At 38.3% G+C, this 12,824-nt stretch overlaps 1 protein-coding gene across 2 annotated transcripts in view; it reads right to left on the minus strand.

Annotated features, from left to right (window-relative positions):
• Positions 1 to 898: 898 nt before the first annotated feature.
• cfap251 (cilia and flagella associated protein 251) overlaps positions 899 to 12,824 on the minus strand; it is a 71,090-nt gene continuing 59,164 nt past the window's right edge. For both annotated transcript variants that reach the window (XM_073065572.1, XM_073065571.1), the window contains 5 exons: positions 11,966 to 12,056; positions 8,586 to 8,729; positions 7,725 to 7,953; positions 5,073 to 5,174; positions 899 to 1,571 (listed from right to left, as the gene is read on the minus strand). In XM_073065572.1, coding sequence (XP_072921673.1) covers positions 1,429 to 1,571; positions 5,073 to 5,174; positions 7,725 to 7,953; positions 8,586 to 8,729; positions 11,966 to 12,056 — 709 coding nt within the window. In that variant the 3' untranslated portion in view covers positions 899 to 1,428. The remainder of the gene's footprint in view (positions 1,572 to 5,072; positions 5,175 to 7,724; positions 7,954 to 8,585; positions 8,730 to 11,965; positions 12,057 to 12,824) is intronic.

Genomic DNA, 12,824 nt, shown 5'->3' on the forward strand with positions numbered 1-12,824 from the left:
CAATCCCATTTTACTCTCCCCATTAACTCTGACCCCCACCCCTAGCAAACTGGAGGCAATTTACATCAGACAATTAATTCACATGCCTTTGGATTGTGGGAGGAGAGCAGAGTGCCTGGAAGAAACCCACATGGTCACAAGGAGCGTGTGTAAATACCATACAGACAGTACACAATCAAATGAAAATGCTCAGGTGAGTGAGGACCAGTGCTAGGTGAGTGATTGTATAGGGAAGCTGAACTGGATATTGAGGAGGCTTGTTGGACGTCTCTTTATCATTGATGGCCCTTTAAAGCCCAAACAAAGATATAAGGCACTGTGAATGAAAAGCAAAAGTAATGAGCGACAGCCAAAGGACCCAAATTATACCATTACATTTGGAAATGGAGATCTCACACATTGATAGGAAAACATTTGTCACATTAAGGTGACTATAACTTGGAAGCGTCCGGGCACTATTTCCAACATTAGTGGATGCTACTGCTTGAAGTCGTGTCTGAACTGGCTTTCAGATGCTGTTTGTGCATAGAAGTTGGGTGTAATGTGTTCTATGTACTTATGTCCTGCTGACTGCTGTTTCAAGACAAGTTATAATGAAAGAGCATCGGCTCCACTGAAGTATAAAAGCAGAACGTCTTCGATACTAGAAAGGTAAAGTACAAGCATGAAATGATGGAGGTGCTCAGGAAGTCGGGCAGTACCTGTGGAGAGAGAAACAGTTAACCTTTCACATGAATGATCATTCTAAATCATGACCCTAGTCTTCAGCTGATGTAGTGGATGATGGAATTCAGCCTCAAGCATTTATAACTATAACAGTGTTGAAAATAGTTTTGTGCAATTTCCAAGTTTTAAGTGAACAAATAATTAATTAGAATGCAAGTTTTCATAAGATAAGAAAGTATTCAAAGATTTATTCTCTTTTTCTCAAGCCTTCATATAGAACAAGAAAAACAACATTTTTCAGAAATAAGGCAGTTACAAAGTATTATGTTATTTATTTAAGGAGACACCAATGAGATTGGTAACCTATGTACCTTTACAGTCATTCATTTGGGTCTTCTTCACCACTTCATATTCAGAGTTTTTAGATAATCTCACTTCTAAAATCGTGACATACAAAAAAATTACAAGGCCCAAGAAGTATATATGTCTATAAAACTATCCGATATATTTGCATAGATTGAAGCAGTAGATTAACAAATACCCAAACAAGCTCTGGAGTTAGTTAACATTTTTTTAAAAATACTTGAAAGTTAAAATGAAAGAAGAAATACAAAATTATTTTAAACATAAAGACAATAAATATCACTTGGGGAACATTAGAAAACTGCAGATGTTAAAAATCTGAAGTAAAAACAAAATATTGGGAATGCTTCTGACAGGAAAATGTTAACTGTATTTTTCTTTCCATATTTCATTCTGTATTTACATTAATGGAGGCTCTGGTGTGGTTATCATCTCATCACAAGGGGATGGAGATGAATTGTGGGGAAACCCTAGCATATCATATATAAAAAGCTCACTTGTGATCTCTTGGGGAAGTTGCTGTTCAAGCAATTTTGATGTATCTGTCAAATCGAAACAAATAGAAGAAAAATGAATTTAACTAATTCGATAAAGCTCCTTAAAAATCTATTTACAGAGCCTTGAAAGATATTCAGCCCCCACAACTACTTTCACATTTTACTGTCTCATTTTCTAAATTTAAATTATATTGAAGTGGGATTTTGAACTAATCTACAAACATTATGCATCACGTCAAATCAAAAGAAAAATTCAAAAACCTGTCAACGATTTACTAAAATTTAAGAACCAAAATTGTAAGGCTGAAAGTATATTCATTCCCTTTGTAATTACTGAACTAACTTTCCTCAGTAGCAATATATTACCCTACCAACTCACCCTCTCAATTTGTTGATGTAGAAAAATAGAGGATCACCAATTTTCAATGAATTCATAAGAATACTGTAAATAGCTCCTCTCTCTACAAGGTCCAACTGTATGGTAGATTTTCAACTGACCAAACCAAAATGAAGACAAAAGAACATTCAAGACAAGTCAGGAAATGATAATAGAGAAGGTCAAATCTGGGGAAGGGTACAAGTCCACCTCAAAGGCACTGAACATACCTTGGAACTCAATGTAGTTCATCATGATAAAGTGGAAAACATATGAAACTACAGCTGCACTGCCTAGGTCAGGCCACTCCTCTAACCTTAGTCATTGGAGAAGAATAACACTTGTAACAGAAGATGCTGTGAAGCCAACAGTCACACTGAGGGAGCTGCAGAAGTCAGTGGCTGCAACTGGAGATGAAGTTCATGGCTCCACAATCTCTAAGGCCTTGCACAGAAAGAATACTTAGGTAAGAGTGGCAAAGAAGAAGCCCTGTCTAAAAAAAGCATATCCTTGCCCGTAAAGACTTTGCAAATCATCACAGAAGATACTGTAAGGATACGGAAGAAGGTCTTGTGGTCAGATGAGACTAAAGTGGAACTTTTTGGCCTCAACATTAATGGTACATATGGCACAAAGCTAACATTGCAAGTCAGCCAGGTAACACCATCCCTACTGTCAAGTATGGTGGAGGCGCCATCATGCTATGGGGATTCTTTCCAGCAACAGGCACTGGAAGTCTGATCAGGACTGATGGGAAGATGAATGCTGCTAAATACAGAGAGATCCTAGATAAAAACCTGCTTGCCTCTATCTGAAAACTTAAACTGAGGAGGAAGTTTATCTTTCAACAGGGCAATGACCCAAAGAACACTGCCGGAGCAACCACGGGGTGGCTTCAAATGAAGAAAATTGATGTCCGACTCCTGACCTTAACCTGGTCGAACACCTCTGGCAAGACAGCAAGATTGCTGTCCGCCACTACTCTCCAACTAATCTGGCATAGCTTGAATAACTTTACGAGGAATGGACAAAGAGGCTCCATCAAGTTCTGCAAAGCAAATAGAGACTTATCTAAAAAAGACTACTGACTGTAATAGCTACTGAGCAAAGGGCGATGAATACTTTTGAACCACAGACATTTCAGTTTTTGAATTTTTTTAGTTTTTAATGCTTTTTGTGTTTTTAATTTTTTTGGGGGCTCTGCTGTGAGAAAAGGAGCATGTGATTCACAAATACAAATTCTCGGTTAAATTGATCAAAATCCCTGGTTGTAATACTCATTTATGTGAACAAAGAGGTGGGGTCTGAATACGTTTTCAAGGCAGTGTACTAGTTTGACATTCATTTTCGTGTGGGCATTTACAGGGGAAAAAGAAATACAATAGAATTTTACTAAAAGCAACCCTCCAATTGCTCTTTTCGGTACAAAATGCTTCGGGAGAAGCCAACATGCATTTAACTTCAACTAAGCATCGTACATTGTCTTTCGCCTCTCTTTTGGACAGACGTGCAGTCCTTCTTAGGTGGAGAGATGCTGCCCCACCCACTCATGCTCAATGGCTCAGAGATATTACGTCCTGCTTAGACCTTGAAAAGATTCATTATTCACTTCTTAATTCAGAGATAAAGTTCCAAAAGGTGTGGGGACCTTTTCTTGAATATTTTCATAATTCCCATTTAGATTAAGGGTGCATCCCTCCCTTTTTTTCGTTTGCATTTAAATCCCTTACTTCCAGCTTCTTATGGTTAAGATTTATGGGTTTTTTATGTGTAAACATATTATAGTTTAGGTAGTAGGCTATATATATATATACCTTCTTTTTATAAATACAGCCCTGTGGTGATATAGTTCTGATTAACTCTTTTATATATCGTAAGGTTGGCTTGGAGTTGGGTAGTGGGAGGGTGGGGTGGTAACTAACTTTGCATGATTCTACTATGGGTGCTTTGCTTAATTGTTATGAATTGTACTTTGATATGTTTGTTTTGCACTGTATAAACCTCTTTTATTTGTTTTTTTGTTTTGTTGCATTGTAAAAACTCATTAAAGTTAATTAAAATAATTTTACAAAAAGCTGCACATAAACAGACGAAGATTGACAAACAACCATGCACAACCATGCAAAAGAAGACAAACTGTGCAAATAAAAAAATACTATTAAGAACATGAATTGTAAAGAGTCTTTGAAAGGTCATAGAATCAGGATTCATGGTATCTGGATTAGGAATTGAAACATCTTAAGTTCCTGAGAGATACAAAAACCTGCAGATTGTGGAATATGAAACAAAAATTAACTGCAGCAGAATCTCAGTGGTCAAGTAGTGTCTATGAAGAAAGGGGATGGCTGACGTTTTCAATCAGACCTGATGCAGGGTCTCAACCTGAAATGGAGGCGCCCTCATTCACTGAGTTCTTCAAACTATTTATTTTCCATTTTAAATTCCTTGTCTGATAACATTCACTGCATTACTATTTAAAATTTTATTGAATTAAAAATCCACAGCATATTGGAACTGACTTCTCTCAATTAGAATCAGAAATGGATTTATCATTATTGTCTTAGAATATACAAAATTGGTAAATTGGTTGTTTTGCAGCAGCTTCTAATTTACAAGGAAAATGACAAAAGTTAAGCACATTTACAAAGAGCGTTGTGGCTCAAAATCAGATCATCAAAGACCCCCACCATCCAGGTCATGCTCTCTTCTCATTGCTGCTATCAGGAAAGAGGTACAGGAGCCCCATGTCCTGTATCACCAGGTTCAGGAACAATTATTATCTCTCAGCCATCAGGATCTTGAACCAGAGGGGATAATCTCACTCACCCCTGCACTGAACTGATTAATGAACTCACTTTTAAAGACTCTACAACTTGATATTTATTGCTTATCTATTTATTATTGCTTTTGTTTCCTGCTTTTTGTATTTGCACAGCCTGTTGACTTTTGCACACTGGTTGCCTGTCATCACCGTCATGTGTGGTTCTTCATTGATTCTTGTGTGATTTTTTGTATTTACTGTGAATGCCAGCAAGAAAATCAACCTCAGGGTGGTGTTTGGTGTCATATATGTACTTTGATAGTAAACTTGCATATGAACTTTTGAACTTTGAACTTCAATTTGGGGAATTTAGGGAAAAGAAATGTAAAAAAATGTAAACAATTGGTACCTCTGGCATCAAAGTCTTCGCATTCGGAACTTCCTCCCTCTGGATTCAAACCTAATAGTATGGAGAGAGTTTCTGCAATTTCATACTCAGACATGCATTCACCTAGAAAGCAAGGCAAAAAAACACCCAGACTCACTATAGAACCTAAAACAGTACAAGACAGAATCAGGCCCTTCAGCCCACCATGTCTGTGCTGATCTTAATGCCATACTAAACTAAGCCATCTGCTGGCGCATGATCCAGATCTCTCCACTCCAGTTGGAGTGCCTTGAATGTGTCTTCTTCCATCATCATCCCTGGCAGAAATTTCAAGAAACCCACACACCCTGTGTAAAAAAAACCATCCCCTTCAAACATTACCCCTTTTATCTTAAAGCAATCTCCTCTAGTATTTGACATTTCTGGCCTGAGAAAAAGATTCTGACTGTCTACCCTATTTATGCCTCTCATAAACTTATAAACTTTACTTAAGTCTTCCCTTGGACTCTGAGACTCCAGAGAAAACAATCCAAGTTAATCCAAACTCTCCTCATAGTTAATACTCCAATCCAGACAGTATGTGGGGTGAACCTGTTCTCCTTCCTATACTGGGGCAACAGGAACTGCATACTTTAGACAACTACATTATGGCTCCCTGACTCTTCTGCTCAATGCCTTGAAGACCATTGGCCTCCTCTACTACCCTACCTACCTGCCTTTCTACTTTCAGGGACCTATGGAGCTGGATCTCAAGACAGCTCCATACATCAATGTTCCTAAGAGTCCGGCCGTTTATATGTAAACTTTCCCCTTACGTTTGACCTCTCAAAGTGCAATGCCTCATGATTAAACTCCATCTGCCATTTCTCCACCCATATCTGCAAAATAATCTTTGACAGCCTTCTTCAGTGTCTACAATTTCTGTGTCACTTGCAAACTTACTAATCAGCCCATCTATATTCCTGTCCAAGTCGTTTATTTATATCATAAACAGCAGACCCAGTGGAACACCACTCGTCACGAACCTCCAGCCAGGACTATACCTGTCCACCGTTCCCTCTGTCTTCTAGAGCAAGACAAATTTTGAACCCTTTCCAACAGCGTCATCTGATTGATGTGAGGCTCACTAGCCTATAATTTCCTGGAAAGAAAGGAACAACACTGGTTCCTCTCTGGGACGCTGGCTGTGACTGGAAAGATCTCATCAAGGCCCAACAATCTGCTCTGTTTCGTCTGGAATAACTCAGAGTCGGCCTGAAGATTTATAAACCGTAATGTTCTTCAAGAAACCTAACAAACACCACTTCTTGTTGATCTCGATGAGTCCCAGATTATTAGCAGAGCCCACACTGACCTCACTATTCTCCACACACTTCTCCTTGGTGAAAACCAATGCAAAGTATTTGACTAGTATCTTGCCCACATTCTCTGGTGCCAGAAATAAGTTCCTTCCTTTATCCAATCAAATTTTATTCTCAGGTTGGATATATTATTTTTTTGCCAGAAGCAAAGCAAATCAAAGCAAGAAAATTTCCACCTCTGCTCTTTGAACAAATTAAACTGTTAATTTGAGGAATTAGGATTCCATTCATTTGCGGGGTCCTTGACAATTATAATTATTGTTGACTTTTAAAGAATTAGATCATTTCTACTCATTTTCTTAGTGTCAAGCATTTACAAATGAGTTGAATCTATAAAACTCATAACGTAAGAGACAATTGCTTACATTACACATCTAAACAAAGACTAACAATAATTGTTTTGCCAAAATTTTAGTCTTTTTTTTGCAAGTTATTTTTGCTCTTTTTATGTGAAGACACCCATTTTCATTTCTGTCAGTTCTGCACAAAGCCAGCAAACTCTTTCCCTTCCATCATTATGGAGAAAGAAGTAATTTGCTGTATCCTCAGTAAGAAACATTATGCTCATAAACGGCATGACCTATTGGATTAGCATTAATCATCCACACAAATCATTGTTAATTCACTGGTGAGAAAACATTTGTAATCCATATGGATTCCCTCACACTTTCAGGATTACTCAATTTAAAGCTGGGTTTGATGCAGTGCTTGATATCTGCATCAATGCAAATTTCCTACCCATAAAATTGGGTGGATGTTTTGTAAGGACATGATTATACTCCACTATGAAATTGTCGTTGTTCCTTTCCATGCTGTGTGGCGCATCGGGTGGCAACCTTGCCGTTTCTTTAGCATTTCTGTCTGTTTTTTTATGAAGCCAAGTTGCCAGCTCGATGCTCCACCCAGCACGGATGGAAAGCGTGCAAGGAGCCGGCTGGATTCAAACCTGGGACCACTCACCCACAAGTCTGGTGCGGATGCCAGTACACCAGCAGCCAGCTATATAAAGTTTTGCACAGTTGTATTTTCTGTGATTCTGTGAATATCCCCCCAACACATACCTTTAAAATATGTATGTGAACAAATGGCTACTCAGATGAGCTATAGGCTCCTATCAAGCAACTAAATGAATCTTTGTTTAAGCCTCGAAGAGGTTGGAAGCAAGTAAGAAGGGAAGTGAGAGTAATGACATTACCATATGGATTTACATGCTACCTTGTACTCTACAGATTTATTTCTGTATACATCCATATTTACATATTTTAATTTGAATTTCAAGAACATTTTAATAAGTATTTCTAGCTTGGCTCACCTCTAGTTTGCAAAAGCTGTAGTAATTCTCCTAAGGCAATTGATTTTTCTCCATTCTCATTTTTATAACCAAGAACATCCAATGTATGCTGTAGCTCAGAAGCTGATATACCAAAAGCTGGTCGATGGTTTAAATATAGTTTAATAAATTCACCTAAATCAATATCTGTAACATATTTTCCTGTATCCACGTATTTACTGAACTTCACCTCATTCAGCATGTCCTCTATCTGCACATAAAAAATAAAAGTTATTATTAACATGCTGGAGTTTCTCTGCTGAAAAGATACAGGATCTGGTCCAAACATAACTGGGAGTCAGGATCCTTCAAGAATGAAATATCCCAAGTAAGGGGTCATTTTTAACAATGCCAGCTTTGGGAGTGTGAGGTCTTTTATCAGCTGTTTTTGTCTCTCTTAGTTCTGCTCTGCTTTTTCCATAAACTGGTCTACCTTTTCTTTTATTCTCAACTTCTATTCACAAGCTATAAGCATCACATGCATTTCTGCTGAACCCCCTCTAACTTCATTCTCTCTATTTTTCCCTGGCATAAACATCAGTGGTCTTTGTTGAACCAAAGCAACACATACAAAATGCTGGGGGAGCTCAGCAGGCCAAGGTGCATCCATAGGAAAAGAATAAATAGTCGATTTTTTGGGCCGAGAACCTTCGTCAGGGCGGAACCAACCCAGATTTCATTTTTCATCACTTCTTTGCACAAGAGTTTCACAGCTTTAATCCTATTCACATGCTGCCACAAAAGACAGCCTAGTCTTTGATTTAACCTTCAGTTTCAAGGAGCTTAACATGAACATGTTAGAACTGTATGCAACATTTATGTATATGACCATATATATTGTACCTCTTTCTCCGTTGGATAGAATCCCAGTGCCCTCATCACAAATGGAACTTCCTGCAGTGGAATATGAGTTGAGACCACCCTGGTCTCCATTGCGGAGAGATGCTGATAACGCAATTGTGAGTAATAAAAATAGTTCTCCATTTCCTTTATAGAACATTAAAACACAAAATATTAATTGATCAGAATTAAAGGAAATATTACTAACACCAAATCCTCTAAATGTAGACAGTTGTTTTATACCTGTTGACCTGAAAGACTGTAGAATTGCATTTTATCACGCACTGCTGAATAAAACTTTACATGGCTTGTGTATTTTAATAAACTAGCAAAAACGATCATTATGATGAAGACAAAAGTGCAAAACCGATTGGCATCAGATATTGTATTTCCAACATCCCAACCGGACATTTTCTTAGAGCAACACGAGGAAATCTGCAGATGCTGGAAATTCAAACAACAGCACACACAAAATGCTGGTGGAACACAGCAGGCCAGGCAGCATCTATAAACATCGACAGCACTTCTCCCTATAGATGCTGCCTGGCCTGCTGTGTTCCACCAGCATTTTGTGTGTGCTGTTGTTCGGACATTTTCTTTCCTGTTCTCAATGTTCCAAACCTGCTTACATCCCTTATTATTGTTATGATGCATGCTGTAAATGTTACAAGTCTTCAAATTCTCAACTGGGAGGTGGTCATTGTTCATTGAACCTACAGTGCTGCGGAGCTGGGTGCAGAAATTTGTTCCTGTGCCAACATTTAAACTGGGCTTTAAAAGTATTTTTTTATATATTTAGTGATTCTGCTATTTAGATCAAAGGTTTCTATAATCGTTTTCTGCATTTACAGTTCTAAAACCAACATATTCTGAAAGTGCAATATTACAGTAGGCCGATCTACAGTGTAAGAGCACAGGGTATCAGCGGCAGTATCATTCAAAAACCCAGCATTAGTTTTGCATATCTATGCAGCTGAAGCTCATCTCTACCTCCAAGACCTCTCAACTGTTTACACTGCCAGATATCGAGTGGAGGATGAGCAAGAATTTCCTGTATCAGGTAGAGCAAAACGATCATCATTTGTTGCTATCAGTAACCCTATTCCCTAAGCACTGTATCCAGTCTGCTCTTCTGCCACTATCTAGTTGCGAGATCTCAAGTTCTTGTCTCACCCAACCTGAGGGGAAAACGCCTGCATGCATTCACTCCATGTACACCCCTCATAACTTTGCATAACACTATAAGATTTCTCCTCATTCTCCTCCGTTTCAGCGAGTAGCTTTCCAACCTATCTCTTGAACTCCGGCCCTTAAGTCCCAGCAATGTCCTTGTAAATTTTCTCTGCACACTTTCAAGCTCATTGATATCTTCCCTGTAGGTAGATAAGCATTCAGGCTCTCACAATCAGACTATGTAACAGTTTCTTCCCCCAAGCTATCAGACTCCTCAATACCCAGAGCCTGGACTGACACCTTACTGCCCTATTGTCCTGTTTATTATTTATTGTAATGCTTGCACTGTTTCGTGCACTGTATGCAGTCCTGGGTAGGTCTGTAGTCTAGTGTAGTTTTTTTTGCTGTGTTGTTTTTTGCGTAGTTCAGTCAGTTTTTGTACTGTGTCATGTAACACCATGGTCCTGAAAAAACGTTGTCTCATTTTTAATATGTACTGTACCAGCAGTTATGGTCGAAATGACAATAAAAGTGACTTGACTTGATTTGATAACCAGAACTGTGCACAGTAGTCTCAAATTCGGACTCAGCAACGTCTTATGCAACTTCAACAGTTCCTGTCCTCACTGCCGTGATATATGAAGGCCAATGTGCCAAGATATCTCTTTACAATGTTCTCTACATGTAATGCCACTTTCAAGGAATTATGAGTCTGCATTCACAGATCCCTCTGTTTTACCACACGTGTCAGTGCCCTGCCATTCACTATGTAAGTCTTACCCTGGTTATCCAGCCAAAGTGCAGCACTTCACACTTATCTTCATTAAATTTTATTCACCACTGTTCAGCCCACTTTCCCAGTTGGCCCAGCTCATGTTACAAGCTCTGATAGACTTTCTTACTGTCCGCTACATCCCCAATCTTGGTGTCGTCTGCAAGCTTGCTGATCTAGTTTATCATATTATTATCTAAATAATTCATATTCAGGGGTTCCCAACCCTTTTTTTGTGCCATGGATCCCCACCACTAACTGAGGGGGTCTGTGGACCCCAGTTCGGGAACCCCTGATATAGATGATAAAAATGAACAACACCAATCCTTGAGGCATTCCACTAGTCACAGGTTCCCAGTCAGAGAGACCGGCATCTACAACCACTCTCTGCCTTCCCTGGGCTAAGTGACCAGTTCATCTCCCTGGCCTCTCAAGAAAATTGGTACGACATAGGTCGAGGTAGAAAAAAAATCTTACAGAAGTGAGTACACAGCTTTATGCTCCACTGTTCTATGGCTATTCTTAAAAAATTCCTAATAAATGCAAAACACAATCAATACAGAAACTAGTGAAGCTGAATTCACAAAAATATTCCCAACTGCATTTTCACATGACTTAGGGATACTGCAATAAGTGTTTGAATACAAGATGTACTTCCCTGAACCCAGTTAAAATGTTCTTTTTTTGTCTGGAAAGGGGTTCTACAGACGGGCAATGAGTGGTGAAGTACACTAACTTTGACACGGTTTCTAACTTGGTATCATTTCTATTTCAATCAGTGTAATGTTCTGTATGCAATAAGCCTCTGGATTAATTCCAAACGGATGGTATTAGTGAAGTGACCAGTTTTCATGTTCACTTGTAAGCATGCGATGAAAGAGGCAGAAATGATCAGCAGTTATGAAGACAGATCTTTGGAAATAGCCATTAAGTTCCAAACACATTTAATGAATTATATATCTGAAAAACACAGCAGTACAGAACTACGTTGACAGATCTTGTTAAAGAAGGACTAGGTTTTTAGAACAATATAACTAAAAAAGGATAAAACAATAATTTCCACAGTTACAGAGTAGCACACACAAAATGCACAAAATTGGAAATGCAGATCAGGCAGCATCTATGGAAAGGAATAAAGAGTCACTGCTTCGGCAGGACTCATGAGTTGTACTTTTTACTGGTAAGTTTTGTGTGTGTAACTCTGGATTTCCAGCATCTTTGTGTGCATACATTTAAACATGAAGATTTATGCAGAAAATGAATAATACAAATTACTTTTCAGAATACAGCATTGAGTTATCACAACAAACTGCATAATTCTTATTTGATGTAACAATAAAAGTGGTGGACAGATTATATAATTCTTCCTGTCACTTTCATTGTTATTTAAAAATTCAACTGACAAAAAAAATCAAGGAAAATCCAAAAAAGTTATTACCCTAAACAATTCTCCATCTCTTCCGCCTTCCAATAAACTATAAAATGGTATCAAATCCTCACCTCCAAGTGCAGTAACTGCTTCATGAGCCCTTTAAATAAACAGGAGGTATTCTTAGTTGATTCTACCTTTATTCTTCTGATTAGACAGAAGGCAAGTAGTTATAGTAAAGGTAACTGCTGACTTAAAATATTTCTAAGATCTTTTATTTCCTTAAAGGGAAAGTAAATTTCTCACGAATTATTGAGACATGTATCACATCTGTCACGGAGGGAGTTGAGCAAAAGGAGGTCAGGGCAGATGGTACTGTTGGACCTAGACCACTGTTCACATACAATCTAACATGGGATATTGACTAGCAAACAGGAGTGGAAACCATGAGTGAAATAAAGGAATAAAAAGACCTTAAACTGTACAGCCACAGATCCTAAATAGAGACAATAAGCTTAAGGGGTGCTTTCCCTTATCAGCCAAGACAAAGAATACTGTACAGTACAATGCTAGTTAGGCCACACATTGAACACTGAGCATAACTTGGGGAAAATGTGATTGCAATGAAGAGGATGCAGAGGAGAATAACAAGGATTTGTGCCAAAATGCAAAATAAAGCAACAATGAGGAAAGATTGAATAACCTGGGAAATTTGATGGAACAAAGGAGGTGGAGGGGAAAATTAATTGAGAATAAAACTATGAGTGACCAAGATGGAATAAAGAGGACGCATTATTCGTCTCAGTAGGGGAGCCAAATACCTGGAGTATAGACAGAAAGTAATTGTTAGAAAGATTAAAAGAGAGAAGGCAAATAAAAATTCACAATTCAAACTCACAACCTGAAAGGGTTGAGGCAGAAACCCATA

This window comes from Hemitrygon akajei, chromosome 14, assembly GCF_048418815.1.
Source record: "Hemitrygon akajei chromosome 14, sHemAka1.3, whole genome shotgun sequence".
NCBI classification, from domain to species: Eukaryota; Metazoa; Chordata; class Chondrichthyes; order Myliobatiformes; family Dasyatidae; genus Hemitrygon; species Hemitrygon akajei.